At 46.0% G+C, this 14,009-nt stretch overlaps 1 protein-coding gene across 1 annotated transcript in view; it reads left to right on the top strand.

The window, feature by feature from the left end:
• Positions 1 to 12,785, top strand: part of ERCC6L (ERCC excision repair 6 like, spindle assembly checkpoint helicase) — a 40,024-nt gene extending 27,239 nt beyond the window's left edge. The window contains exon 4 of the mRNA XM_073607861.1: positions 9,157 to 12,785. Within this exon, the coding sequence (XP_073463962.1) occupies positions 9,157 to 10,440 (1,284 nt within the window). The 3' untranslated portion in view covers positions 10,441 to 12,785. The remainder of the gene's footprint in view (positions 1 to 9,156) is intronic.
• Positions 12,786 to 14,009: the final 1,224 nt, after the last annotated feature.

The following is a 14,009-nucleotide window of genomic DNA, read 5'->3' as shown; positions in this document are numbered from 1 at the left end:
CCCCACCCGTCTGACTGATTCCCGGCTCCCGCTGCCGCCTCCCGCACACTTGCAGCCCACGGCGGCCGGCTTTCTGTAGCGGCGCCGCGGTGTATGGGCGTGCTTGGCAGAGGGTGGGGGCGTGTATCTCACTCCCCCTACTCTCTGACAAGCACGCCCATACACCGCGGCGCCGCTACAGAAAGCCGGCCGCCGTGGGCTGCAAGCGTGCGGGAGGCGGGAGCCGGGAATCAGTCAGACGGGTGGGGGGGGGTTTTCTCTCATGCGGGGGGGCGGCGTGTGTCACTCGCGCCCCCCATATGCAACAGGTGACAGGTGGAGCCTTAAGCTCCACCTACCCTCCCCTGCACTGCTTTCCTGCAGTGAATCTTCTCCTCGGCCCTGGGGCTGTGACGTCAGGAGGAGAGAGAGGAGCACGAGGGAAACCCCCAGGACAGCAGGTACAGTGATTTAATAAAGTATATCAGTATTATGGCAGAATTTGATGGGCACAGTGGCAGCGTTCGATGGGCACAGTGGCAGCGTTCGATGGGCACAGTGGCAGCGTTCGATGGCACAGTGGCTGCGTTTGATGGCACAGTGGCTGCGTTTGATGGCACAGTGGCTGCGTTTGATGGGCACAGTGGCTGCGTTTGATGGGCACAGTGGCTGCGTTTGATGGGCACAGTGGCTGCGTTTGATGGCACAGTGGCTGCGTTTGATGGCACAGTGGCTGCGTTTGATGGCGCACAGTGGCTGCGTTTGATGGGGCACAGTGGCTGCGTTTGATGGGGCACAGTGGCTGCGTTTGAGGGGCACAGTGGCTGCGTTTGAGGGGCACAGTGGCTGCGTTTGAGGGGCACAGTGGCTGCGTTTGAGGGGCACAGTGGCTGCGTTTGAGGGGCACAGTGGCTGCGTTTGAGGGGCACAGTGGCTGCGTTTGATGGGCACAGTGGCTGCGTTTGATGGGCACAGTGGCTGCGTTTGATGGGCACAGTGGCTGCGTTTGATGGGCACAGTGGCTGCGTTTGATGGGCACAGTGGCTGCGTTTGATGGGCACAGTGGCTGCGTTTGATGGGCACAGTGGCTGCGTTTGATGGCGCACAGTGGCTGCGTTTGATGGGGCACAGTGGCTGCGTTTGATGGGGCACAGTGGCTGCGTTTGAGGGGCACAGTGGCTGCGTTTGAGGGGCACAGTGGCTGCGTTTGAGGGGCACAGTGGCTGCGTTTGAGGGGCACAGTGGCTGCGTTTGAGGGGCACAGTGGCTGCGTTTGATGGGCACAGTGGCTGCGTTTGATGGGCACAGTGGCTGCGTTTGATGGGCACAGTGGCTGCGTTTGATGGGCACAGTGGCTGCGTTTGATGGGCACAGTGGCTGCGTTTGATGGGCACAGTGGCTGCGTTTGATGGGCACAGTGGCTGCGTTTGATGGGCACAGTGGCTGCGTTTGATGGGCACAGTGGCTGCGTTTGATGGGGCACAGTGGCTGCGTTTGATGGGGCACAGTGAGACATACCACCCCCCCCCCCCCCCGTGATAGCATTAAAACTCAGCAGCTAAAAATACTGTAGCTGACTTTTAATATTAGGACACTTACCTGTCCAGGGATCCAGCGATGTCGACACCTCAGCCGATTTTCAGATTGGCTCTCGGGTTTTGCCACTATCATTCATGGTAAGGGAAACCGACCGGTTCCCTACTGCACATGTGCGAAGCGCGTTGCACTTTCTGAATGGCCCAGCGGAGGAAGGAGGAGGGGGGCAAACTTCAGAGGGGACAGCGCAGTCTCCCGGAAGTGGGGAAGGGTACCTGTCAGAAACAGGTACCCGTTCCCCCCTGAAAGGTGCCAAATGAGCCTAAAGAGGAAGGGGTGTTGTTTACAGATGATAGGGTGGGTCTTAAACAGGAAGGGGTGTGGCCTCGGCAGGATGGGGTGGGTCGTATTTAAATTAGGGGGGGGTGCATGCGTTTAGTCAGGCCTAGGGCAGCACAAAACCTAAATACACCACTGCCTGTAGCAGGGAAATAGGTCTATACGATTCTGGGTATTTAGGGTCCTTACCAGGCTTAGGGATTACCACAATTTTGGGCCTCTCTCATGGAGGGGGGTAAAATGCCTGCATCAAACATGGATTTGTACAGGTCATAAAGTTTAGGGATTACAATTTCAGAGTAGGTGGCATAGAATTCGAGTGGTAAGTAGAGGTCGACCGATATATCGGCCGGCCGATATATCGGCCGATATTTGGCGTTTTTTTACTTAATCGGCATAGGCCGATTGTGCTGATAAAAAAGGCCGATTATAACTTCAGCCATGACTTGCAAATGACTTCTGTAATAGAAGTTAATGCAAGTTTCCTAAGGTTATCTGTGGAGAGGATTCTCTCCTCCTCTGGGCAGCCTGCCAAGTCTGATAAGAAGATACATTGTATCTTTCAGGTTCTTTTTATCAATAGACTGAACTCAGTGTGTAGAAGCTCTCAGTTTAACTATTTAAAGACTAAATCTTTTTTGACACTTGTTGCTTACAAGTAAAAATCCTGTATTTTCTGCTAGAAAATCACTTAGAACCCCCAAACAGTATATATATTTTTTTAGCAGAGACCCTAGGGAATAAAATGGTGATTGTTGCAATATTTTATGTCACACGGTATTTGCGCAGCGGTCTTTCAAGCGCAATTTAAAAAAAAAAAATACAGTAATGAATTAAAAAAAAAAAAAAACCTAAGCAGTAAAGTTAGCCCATTTTTTTCGTCCAAAAGTTTTGATTACCTGTTTTTGTGTATTTATTATTTAAGATATTTTTTTTTTGTTTTTTTTTTTTTAAATTATACATACAAGTGAACTGATTGAAGGTTTGTTTTGTTTAATGTTTAAATGAAAAAAAATTTCTGTATTACTTAAGGCTGCTTTCACACTGGAGCGGGCATGCGTTGATGGTAAAACGCTGCTAGTTTTAGCAGCGCTTTACCGTCATTTTAGAGGCGCTATTCGGCTGCTAGCGGGGCGCTTATAACCCAGCTAGCGGCCGAGGAAGGGGTTAAATGCGCCCCTGAAGCGCCGCTGCCAAAACGCTTTGCAGAGGCTTCAGTAGCGGTGCGCATTCATTTCAATGGGCAGGAGTGGTGGAGCAGCGGTATACACCGCTCCAAAGATGCCGTTTGCAGGACTTTTTTTTACATCCTGCCAGCGCATCGCCTCAGTGTGAAAGCACTCGGGATATCACACTGAGACTACAGGGGAGCCGTTTTACAGGCACTTTACAGGCGCTATTTTTAGCCCAAAAGCTCCTGAAAAACGCCCCAGTGTGAAAGGGGTCTAACTGTTAGATTTTATGAGATGAAGGGAAAAAAGAAAGGAAAAAAAAAAATCGGCCAAATATATATCGGCCCAAAAAAATCGGCATCACATATCGGCCATCAGCCACAGCGATTTCTAAATATCGGCATCGGCCAGAGAAAAACCCATATCGGTCGACCTCTAGTGGTAAGCCATCTGATCCTGGGGCCTTAGATGCGGCCAAGCCTCAGAAATATCCTCCTTAGTGATAGGGGCTTCCAAAAGGTCAGGCTGATCTTTGGTCAGTTTAGGGAATTTAACTCCCGCTAGGTAGTCCCTGGTCTCTTGGGGAGTGTGAGTGACACGGGAAGTGTAGAGTGTACGGTAGAATTTCCCAAATTCCTCCGCCACTTGTTGGGGATCAGTGATGTCGTTCCCCTGCGGATCCGTCAACGACACCACCACAGGGGGACGCGCATCTAAATGAGCAAGATACGCAAGCAGTTTGCCCGATCTTTCTCCATATTCAAACACCCTTTGTTTACAGAAAAAAATGTGGTGTTTAGCTTTTTCAATGTGTAGTTGGGAAACTTGTCGCGCCTGAATTTTAAGATTATTAGCAGTGCTGGGCGAGGGGTCCCGATGGAACGCCTCCTCCAACACCTGCAGATGCTCTGTAGCCTGTTGGACAATAATTTTCGATGACCTTTTGACTCTGTTAATACGCATGGAAAGGAGGGAGCGGGCGTGGATTTTAAACATCTCCCATACAAGGTCATAAGTGGCTGAGTCCCTGTTGGCCATGAAATAATATTGTAGCTCTGCAGGGATATCCTCCTGGTCCGTCAGAGCCGTCAGCCAAAATGGGTTCAACCGCCAAGATGGAGCAGGGGAGGCTTTCAGGAGCTGGAGCGTGATCCGAAAGTATTCTCGGAGCAAATCCCACATCTCCCAGTTTAGGTGTCAGGAACTTGGAAATTAAAATGAAATCGATACTTGACATTGTGTTGTGACTGGCTGAAAACCAGGAGAAAGCTTTAGTGTGTGGATGCTTGTGACGCCAGGTGTCAACAATAGCGAAATCAGTTAGTATGCGGTATAGTCTGGTGTGGGTCAAGGGGAGGGTCTGGTGTGCCCATTCGGTCTAGAGCGGGGGTGAGGGTCATATTAAAGTCCCCCATCCATACTGCCGGTATAGAGGGATATTGCGTCATAAAAGCAAGACCCTCCTTAATTACAAGCGAGTTGTATGAGGAAGGGACATAGCAAGCTAGTATCAGAATAGGGGATCCATTAATGGTGGCATGTATAAACACATATCTGCCCTGTTGGTCCGTTTGCAGCAACACTAGGTCGAAGGGAACCCTTTTTGCAACCAGGATCGACACCCCTCTGGAATATGAGGTGTGGGTAGTGTGATAGGCCCAACCTACCCAAGACTTTTTAAGAGAGGATTGTAGGTGGCCCGTAACATGAGTTTCAACTAGCGTGATAATGTCAGCACGCTGAGATTTTAGGAATGTCAGGACGGCTGTACGTTTGATCTTATTGCGCAAGCCTCTGACGTTCCACGTAAGAAATTTCAGGGAACTCATGGTGGATATAAGGCATGTATAATAGACCGCAGTTGTACCAGGACCAGCAGAGCAGAGATAAACACATCAGATAACATAAAACACAGTGACATCCAACATCGATAATGTATGTATGGCAATAGCATAGTACCTAAAGCATAAACAGGCATTTGGAAATACGTTGGTGTAAAGGAACAAATACCCATAACCGTTTTCCCCCCACCCAGTCCACTGCCACCCCAACTCGGCAAGGACATAGTACCCCATAACCAGGTATCAACTGGGGACATCCAATGGGTAGGACCCAATGGAGGCAAGGGACTTAGTTGCAAGGAAGCATAGATACCCATAATGAAAAGAAAAGTAATAGAATTCTTATAAGAAAAATACCATGCACTCTGCTTTTTGAAGGAGGCGGCCAGTATGTATGTTCATAAAGGGGAGCAACAGGAACACACTGCATGTAGACAGTCTTTGCCAAATTTAAAAGGAAGATAGCACGTACATATTAAATTTAATAAAAAAAAAAAAACTTAAGCATTTTTTTAGTGTTGAAACATAAAAAGTTTACTATAAGTGATATCGGTTTCCTATATGGCTCTGACTGTATACCACATGCTATATAAAATGATACTAAAGGTTCAGCTTTTTTTTAAAAACAAATGACAAACGTCATACTTTATTTGCTCTGCACAAAGCCATTGCACAGAACAGCCCCGATCCTCTTCTTGGGTCCCACACTGGCACTTCTGGCTCATCACCCCCCTCCCACCCCGTGGAGTGACCCCAGAGTAAGCTGCTTGCTCTAGGGGCACTCGTGCATGCTCGCTCCTGAGCCTCCTCTGTGTGTCCATGGGACACAGCATTGGCTTGGTCCCGCCACTGGCTCCTGCTGCTGTGTCTCGGCCAATGAGGAGAAAGCGCTGCTCCTGTGCACATCGTTGGATCACTATCTGGGTCCAGTATTAGGGAGGAGCTGCACAATAAGGGGTGTGGTGTGTGTGTGTGTTTTTTTTTTTTTTTTTTTTTTGTCTTGAGTATAGATCCATGTTTGTCCCAAGCGTGTCTGAAGTCAATTACTGTTGACTGACTCACTACCTCTGCTGGAAGTCTATTCCAAGCATCAACTACTCCTTTCAGTAAAAGAATACCTTCTAAGATTAGTTTTGAACTTTCCACCTGCTAGTTTGAGGTCATGTCCCCGTGTTCTTGATATTGGCTTTAAAAATACTGCCCTCAACCATATTCACCTCCTTGAAGTATTTAAAGTAGGGTTTCCCGATACCACTTTTTTTAGGACCGAGTACAAGTACCGATACTTTTTTTTCAAGTACTCGCCGATACCGTTTTTTTTTTTTTTTTTTTTTAATGTCACGTGACAGTGTTTTTTTTTTTTTTTTTTTTTTTTTAACAGTGCTTTCTTTTCGGGGGGGGGGGGTGGGGGGGTGGGGATGAACGGTGTATGTGTATGTGTTTTTTTTGCCCGATCGCTTTTCTCACTGCCTTTTACATAGCTATACCAGCAAAAGGGGCCATCCTGAAGTGATCCAGTAGGACTTAATTTTTTTTTTTTTTTATTTACAATTTTTTATTTTTTACAATAATATTTTTTTTATTCTTTATTGCAATATGTGGTGTTTTTTTTTTTTTTTTTTTATTTAAATCAGCCCTGTTGGGGGGGCTTTGCTGAGATATCAGGGGTCTTAACAGACCTCTGATATCTCCCCCTTGAGACAGAGAAAGAGACAGAGGATAGAGATTCCCCAGTCCCTTTCTCTGCAGCCTCAGCTGCACTGAAAATGAACGGAGAGAAGACAGCGGCTCCTCTCCATTCATAAACTGACACATCGTAATCACAGGAGATTACAATGTTTCAGTTATGTGAATGAACAGAGTCAGCTGACTCTGGAGAGGGGAACGGAGGGCACAGTGGAGGGGGACAGAGATTGAGAGCAGAACGGAGGGACAGCGGAGGGGGACAGAGAAGGAGAGGGGAATGGAGCCGATCACCGCTGTATGTCACTAAAGCCGCTGGGGGAGAATCTTGTAACTCCCCCACGCACCGATCACAGCTGTCTTCCAGGTATCGGGGGAAGCATCGGGAGCATTTGCCCAAGTACAAGTACTTGGGCAAATGCTCGGTATCGGTACCGATACTAGTATCGGTATCGGGACAACCCTAATTTAAAGTCATGCCTCCCCTTTCTCTTCTTTTCTACAGACTGTACATATTGTAAGTTGAAGGCTCTCCTGATGTGTTATCCCCCAAACCTTTCACCATTCTTGTTTACCTGTCTCTGGACTTTCTATCTTAGCAATATCTTTGTGTGTAAGGGAACCGGACTTGGTACTGGACCTTGTATTTTAAATAAGCTCCTGCTGGTGATGCATCCTAGAATTCTAGTCGCTTTTCTCACTGCCTTTTACATAGCTATACCAGCAAAAGGGGCCATCCTGAAGTGATCCAGTAGGACTTAATTTTCTGACTAAAGTTCCACTTTAACTTTTGTGACACAAGCTTTATTGCAGAATTTGGGAGCAGGTTTGTGCCGGATAGGGTCCACTAAATACAACAATGGATTACTTTATTTCCTCTTGGGAGTGGTTTTAAAGCAGAGTTCCAGCTTCTAAAAAAAAAAGTTAGTTAGCAGCTACGAATACTGTAGCTGCTGACTTTTAATAAAAGGACACTTGCCTTTCCAGGGATTCCACGATGTCGGGCTCCCGAAGCTGATTCGTTCACCGGCTCAGGTGCAGGCAAAAATGGCCCCGTTGTTTTCTGGGACATGCACACGTACCAGAAGGCAGAGGGGGTGGGGGGCAGATGGGGAAATTACGTACCTCACCGCAGTGGGGTAGGAGGGAAGTCCTGCAGGAAACCAACAAAATGGCAAAAAAAACAAACAAAGGGGGAGTGGGGTGCTCAATTAAGACCTAGTTTCAATTTCACCTGGAACTCTGCTTTAAGGATGCTAGAGAACTATATTCGAAATGGAAGAAAGTTTTAAATTCAGATTCTCCCTTTTTAATAAATTCAGCTTGTAATGCTTAAAGTGGCAATGCATTCTATGCATGCAGGTGAAAAACCACCTGTGCTGCAGATGCACGCACCCCCCCCCCCCCCCCCTTTCTTCTTTTTTTTTTTTTTTTTTCCTTTTCCTTTTCCTTTTCCTGAGCCCGATCCAAACCAGCGATGAGTGCAGCGGCTCCAGCTGCTGTCTCTCCTCATTGGACAGATTGATAGCAGCAGGAGCCATTGGCTCTTGCTGCTGTCAATCAAATCCAGTATCATTAGGGGGGTGGGGCTGAGTCCTGCTCTGTCAATGGGTGCATCTTCAGGACTCGGGAGCGAGCCCGCACAGATGCCCCCAGGGAATGAGGCTTGCTGTTGGGGCACCCCATGAAGAGGGGGCCCAGGATCACCAGCGGGGTACCCCCAAAGAGGATCGGGGCTGCAATCATTTTGCACAGAGCAGGTAAGTATAGGCATGTTTTTGTTATGTTAAAAAAAAAAAAAAGAGTTTACAACCCCTTTAACCTTGCTAGATGTTCTCTAAAAATGTTTTCAATGAGGCTCGGTCTTTTGCATGAAACTTCCTGAACAAGCTACCAAGTTCCTTTTGCCCTCTCTCCTTCCTAAAATGTTTAGATGTGAGCAGTCTGTTAATGCTGCTGGGTGGTAACGTAGGAGAATACATGTTCTCCTATATGTGGAAGCACTGGGTATGTTCTGTGGCAGAATGTTGGGACAAGTGAAGTCAAGAGTATACTTGTGTGGGGGTTGTTCTAAGTGTCTCTGCAGCTTTACTCTGAATAGGGAAAATAGCAGAGAAATGTTAGTGATTTGTAATGTAAAACTAAAATGTCCTACCTGCCTGCTCTGTGCAGTGATTTTGCACTGAGCAGTCCCGATCCTCTTCTCAGGTCACCTGCTGGCACTCTGAGCTCTTCCTGAGATGGGAAGAGTGTGTCACAGCCAGAATCGAGCACTGTGTACTGTATGTAGCTAAAGCTACTTGCATTACATACGGTGCTTAGAGCCAGTGCAGCACTTAGTGAAGGAAATAGTTTTTGGACCAGTTTGGTCCAGACAAAACGTTTAAAGTCACAAAAAACCTAGAGATCCGCTTTAATTTAAAACCATGCATACAGCATTGATTTGATACTACACCTGCAAAAAGCTATTGCATAAGTCGGTGAGAACTCCTTATTATAATGCTTCTTTGCAGAAGGTTTTATACTGCATGCTGTTTTGTCATGTGAATTGCACAGAATGTAACAGCTGACATTACTTTCATATCGCTCTATTTTATTTCTCATAGGATGCCTATAGTGCTACGTCAGATGGACATAATGTTACGGAGGATCCAGCTTCAAAAGTTTCTGTGGAGAAAAAATTGTCTTTGTTGGTGTCTCCAGTGGCTAACCCTTTAAACAGCTTTACCAATACTGTGAAATTGGAACAGTCCGATATTGAACATGGAAACCTAAGCGTGAAAGAAAAACTCAGTTTGCAGCTATCAAAATGCGATTTCAATCTTGTACTTGAAGATTCAATGGATCAAGGTGGATATGGTGATAGCATGGGTGAACTGGAAAGTGTTATGGAGACCTCAGTGGCTCAAGAGAACATCCCTATGCTTGTATTAGATGATTCCCTTGAGAATATGAGTCAGGAAGACAACAACTTGGGTCATTCTTCAGATGCTGAAAGTGAAGTTAAAGCTGTAAGTGAAGAAATAGTAAATTCAATGCCCAACCTTGGGGACAGTCCTGAAATAGGTCAGAAGTTTAAACATAACACAAATTATGCAAACTCGCATCAAAAGGATGTTCAGCTAAATGGCATAGATACTGAGGAGGAGGAGGAGGAGATATGTCATACTGGTCGCCGAAAAGTTTTAAGAAGAATCTCCTCTGAAAGTGAGGAGGAAACTTCTGTGTTCCTTGCTGATGAAAATGAGAGGGTGTATTCTCCTTTTAATAGCCCTTCAGCCAAAGGGCTAAGTGCTTCAACACCTAAGTTAGACAGATCTATTTCTGGCAAACTGATCTCCCCCAACAGAACCCCTATGAGACGCAGATCTATAGCTTCCAGGAGATCTCTTATTGACATCGCTGTAGAGGAAGCAACAGACTTAGAAGAAAGCATTGTTGATGCCAGCAAGGAAAGCAGTGAGGAGGATGAACTTGTTGAAGATGAAGCTGAAGAAGCCAAAGAAGAGCATGTATCTACAGAAGCAGAACCTGCAGGAGAGACACTACCTGAAGGGGAAAGCGCATTGACATCGGATGAAGAGCATGAATCTGATAGCTTTATTGGAACCTCTGTGAATGAAGAAGAATCCATAGAAGAATCTACTGGTGAAGTGGAACTCCTTACTAATGAACAAATCGACTGTCTGGCTCAAGATACTGAAGTGATTCAAGCAAAGCGCCCATGCATTAAAGATAATTTTGACGCCCTGGTACAACGTGGCAAAGTACTTAAAGATGGTGGAAATGTGAAGGAAGCTCTAGACTGTTTTTTGAAAGCACTTGACATTAAATCAGGTGACCCTGAAGTTATGATGCTTACTTTGAATCTGTACAGGCAGATAACTTAACTATTTAACAATGGGAGACAGCCAGAAGATGTTCTCTAAATGGACAAAATGTGCTAATCCTAAAAACTGCCTGACCCAAATTTGGGCTAAAAACTATTCTACAATCCCAGAGGCCAAGTGCAATGGAAAATACAGTCGCTTAGATCTTTGCAGCTTGTATCAGTATCCAAATATTTGGCAATGGTAACTGAGTGCACCAGCTCTTGCTATTAAAAAAAAATAATAAAACCAAACAACCCCCCCCCCCCCCCCCCCCCCAAAAAAAAAAAAAAGCTCTATAATTGACCAAAATGAGGCTAAAACTATTCTTGCAAACACATGGCTTGTATCAATATCTAGAAAAGCTATGGAAACTTGGTAACAGAGTAACTGAGTGCACCAAATCTTGCCATACTATTAAGAAACAAGTTAAAACCATTGAAACTGGGAACACTCACAGGCTGACTGGTCATACATTGTACAATTTTCCTATAGTTTTAATAAATCTAAACACTTTCAATTTGTATGCAATCAGGCAGGCCCTTACACTACATAGCTGAAGGTTAATCTAAAGGGAATTGAAACAGAACATTGTATAAGGTATGGCCAGCTTTATTTTCCTTCTGTATCCACAACTTGCAATAACCATTCCATCCAGCAGTGCCTACTAAAGCACTGAGACCTAACTCCAGGAGACACCAAACTCAGTCCCCCATTGGGTATATGAGGGTGCTGATTACCTCCATCATAGAATAGGCCTGCTCGTTGGGTAGTGTTACTGATGTGATTGGGAGTCCCTGCTATAAAATCAGTCCCTGCTATAAAATCAGTAGTAGCACTTGCTTTGTGAATAGGATTGCTACATGATTCAGGTGATTGGCACACAACATATTCTGTGAGGGTTGCATTGGTGCTTGGTATCTCATGCACTCTGCTCCTCTTAGTGGCCAGTGCTAGCTGGGCTGATGGATCCAGATGGGGCTTAGGGCACTTTCACACGGGCGGTCCACCCGGCGGACTCCACTTTGATCAGCGGGGGATCGATCCGCTGAGCAGGCGCATGACAAGCCCGTCTCACCTCACTGTGCAGAGACGGACCTGTCAGAGCCCCGCTCTTATGGGGATATGGAATGAAAAGTGACTGCCTGTCTGTTTTTCATCTGATCCCATCCGATCCACAAGACGGATGGAAAATAGGGTCACCATCTGTCTGGTTTTCATGGATCGGATAGCAGGGGAAATGCCACCTCTGACATCTGCTGCTCCATAGGGCTGAATGGAGCGTCCAATCAGGTCCCCCTGTAAAACTGGCAGGTGCATCTGTTCAGAAAGCCCATGTGAAAAGGGGCTTTACACTTGCTTTATGTAAAGCGGGAAGTGCTCATCACCAGTAAGTGCAATGGTTTCCCTTTGTTTAATACATTTTTATGGCTATCTGGTGCACTCTGTTACTAACAAGTTTCTTTCCAGTTTTTTCGTAAATAGGTTGAAGATCATAAGTTTGGATAAAACCTTATTTTCAAGGTTTGCTTTCATTTCATAGCTTAAAGTAGAAGGAAAGGCTAAGAATAACCCTACTATAAGATGTTGACTCCTCATTGCCATGCTTAAATTGGTAGTAAAGCCACATTTTGAAAACTTTCTGACAGACATTATATTTATTACCCTGTCTAAAAGCTACCACCTGCCTTAATTTTGCAACGAGCTGTGCGTGCGCAGCTTCGTGTGCATTTATGGCCCCTGATCTGTGCCGCGGCAATGCGACTGCTGTGCACATGTGCAGGAGTGATGTCCTTGCGGTTTAGCCATTCAATTGGCTGAAGGCAGGTGACCCAGAAGGAGGACCGGGTGAAGATGGAAGCGCCCGGTCCCCACAGGATTGACCGCACTGCAGCACTGGAGGGCTTGTTTGCCATTTGCCATATTGTGCTAAATATCCTGTGCATACTAGCACATTATGACATATACCTGCAGGGGGCCCCTAAGAAGTAAAAATGTGCCCGAATTTAATAACTCTTTCAATTTTAGCATAAATTATGTTAATACTGTTTTGTTCTATGCAGTCACATGACTTTAAAGCTCCAGGGTCTTTTGTGTTTAATGTGCGGCTGGTGGGAAAGTTTCTAGATCAGTGGATGTTGGCGGGTGATGTCGCTACTCTAGGTGATTCAACCCTGTTAGCCCTTCATATTACACAAAGGAGCTGGAATTAAAAATGTTATAGCAATATCTGGTGTGCTATGTTTCTTATATGTGTATGTTTTGTGCTAATGGTTGGAATTCTTATTCCAGTTTTCATAAAGAAGTTGAAAATAAAAGTTGCGTAAAGCCTGAATTGCAAGGTTTGATACCACTTCACAGCTTAAGTCGTAAACTTCCATGTGCGGTGAACACTTTCAAAATTTTATCTGTAGGGGTTTCTGTTCACATCTGTGATCTGCAGAAATGTGTGAAAAATTGTGTAATCATGCAGTACACATATAGCTTTTAAACTAATCTGCTCCAGTGGTGCCGCTGCGGGACCCACACAGATACCAACAGTTGCAATCACCTGCACAGCGAATTGTAGGACCCATGGGCGGGTGCCATTTAATCCTAATTGTTTGCCCACACTGGAAATTGCACCCATACTGGGAACCTCGGTTTCTGTGCAGGCTGTGATTTTCTAAAATAGTGCAGGGACTTTCCTGCGGGCACGGCAGCTCAAAGCCTCGCTCCTCTCCCCCCTCCTCTCCGCGGCGCCGTCATTGTGTAGGCACCCAGCTGTGATAGCTTGCGCCTTCACTGCTGGGTGCGCATGCGCGAGCTGCACTGCGCCCTTTGTGTTCTGGCAATCTTCTGGGACCTGTGACATGTCCCTGATGATTGCAGGGAGGGGGAGAGGAGGAGTCGCCTAGGTGGCAGGGTGACGGATGTGGGACATGAAGTACCCGTCAAAACTAGGAACTCTGCTAAAAGGGAGAAAAAAGGGACATTCACCTTAACCACTTCAATACATGGCACTTTTACCCCCTTCCTGCCTAGACAATTTTTTAGCTTTCAGTGCTCTAGCACTTTGAATACGAATTACTCCAGTCATGGATTTTTCCACATAAAATAGAGCTTTCTTTTGGTGGTATTTAATAACCACTGGGTTTTTTATTTTTTGCGATATAAGTGAAAAAAAGGGTGAACGCTTTGGGGAAAACTTTTTTTTTTTTTGTTTCTATTATAAAATTTTGCAAAAACATTTGCGATATAAGGTTACAAACCCTGGCAGAATTTGACTTCTTGGCCATTTTTCAGAGAATAGGAATAACACAAACTTTCTTATCGTACATCACGGGACACAGAGCCATAGTAGTTACTATGTGGGTTATAGGCCACCTTCAGGTGATGTGGACACTGGCACACCCTAAGACAGGAAGTCCACTCCCTATGTAACCCCTCCCACTACTGGAAGTACCTCAGTTTTTTTGCCAGTGTCTAAGGTGTTGGTCATGAGTAAAGATGGGCTGTGCTGAGCTCCACTGGAGCAATCCTTGCTGGGGCTAGCTATGCAGCCAGGACCATTCAAAGTGTCTTTTAGGACGAATTGAATGGCACCCGGG

This window comes from Aquarana catesbeiana, linkage group LG12, assembly GCF_042186555.1.
Source record: "Aquarana catesbeiana isolate 2022-GZ linkage group LG12, ASM4218655v1, whole genome shotgun sequence".
Taxonomy (NCBI): Eukaryota; Metazoa; Chordata; class Amphibia; order Anura; family Ranidae; genus Aquarana; species Aquarana catesbeiana.
Note: the sequence above shows the minus strand (reverse complement) of the source record. Positions and strands in the feature narration are given on the sequence as shown.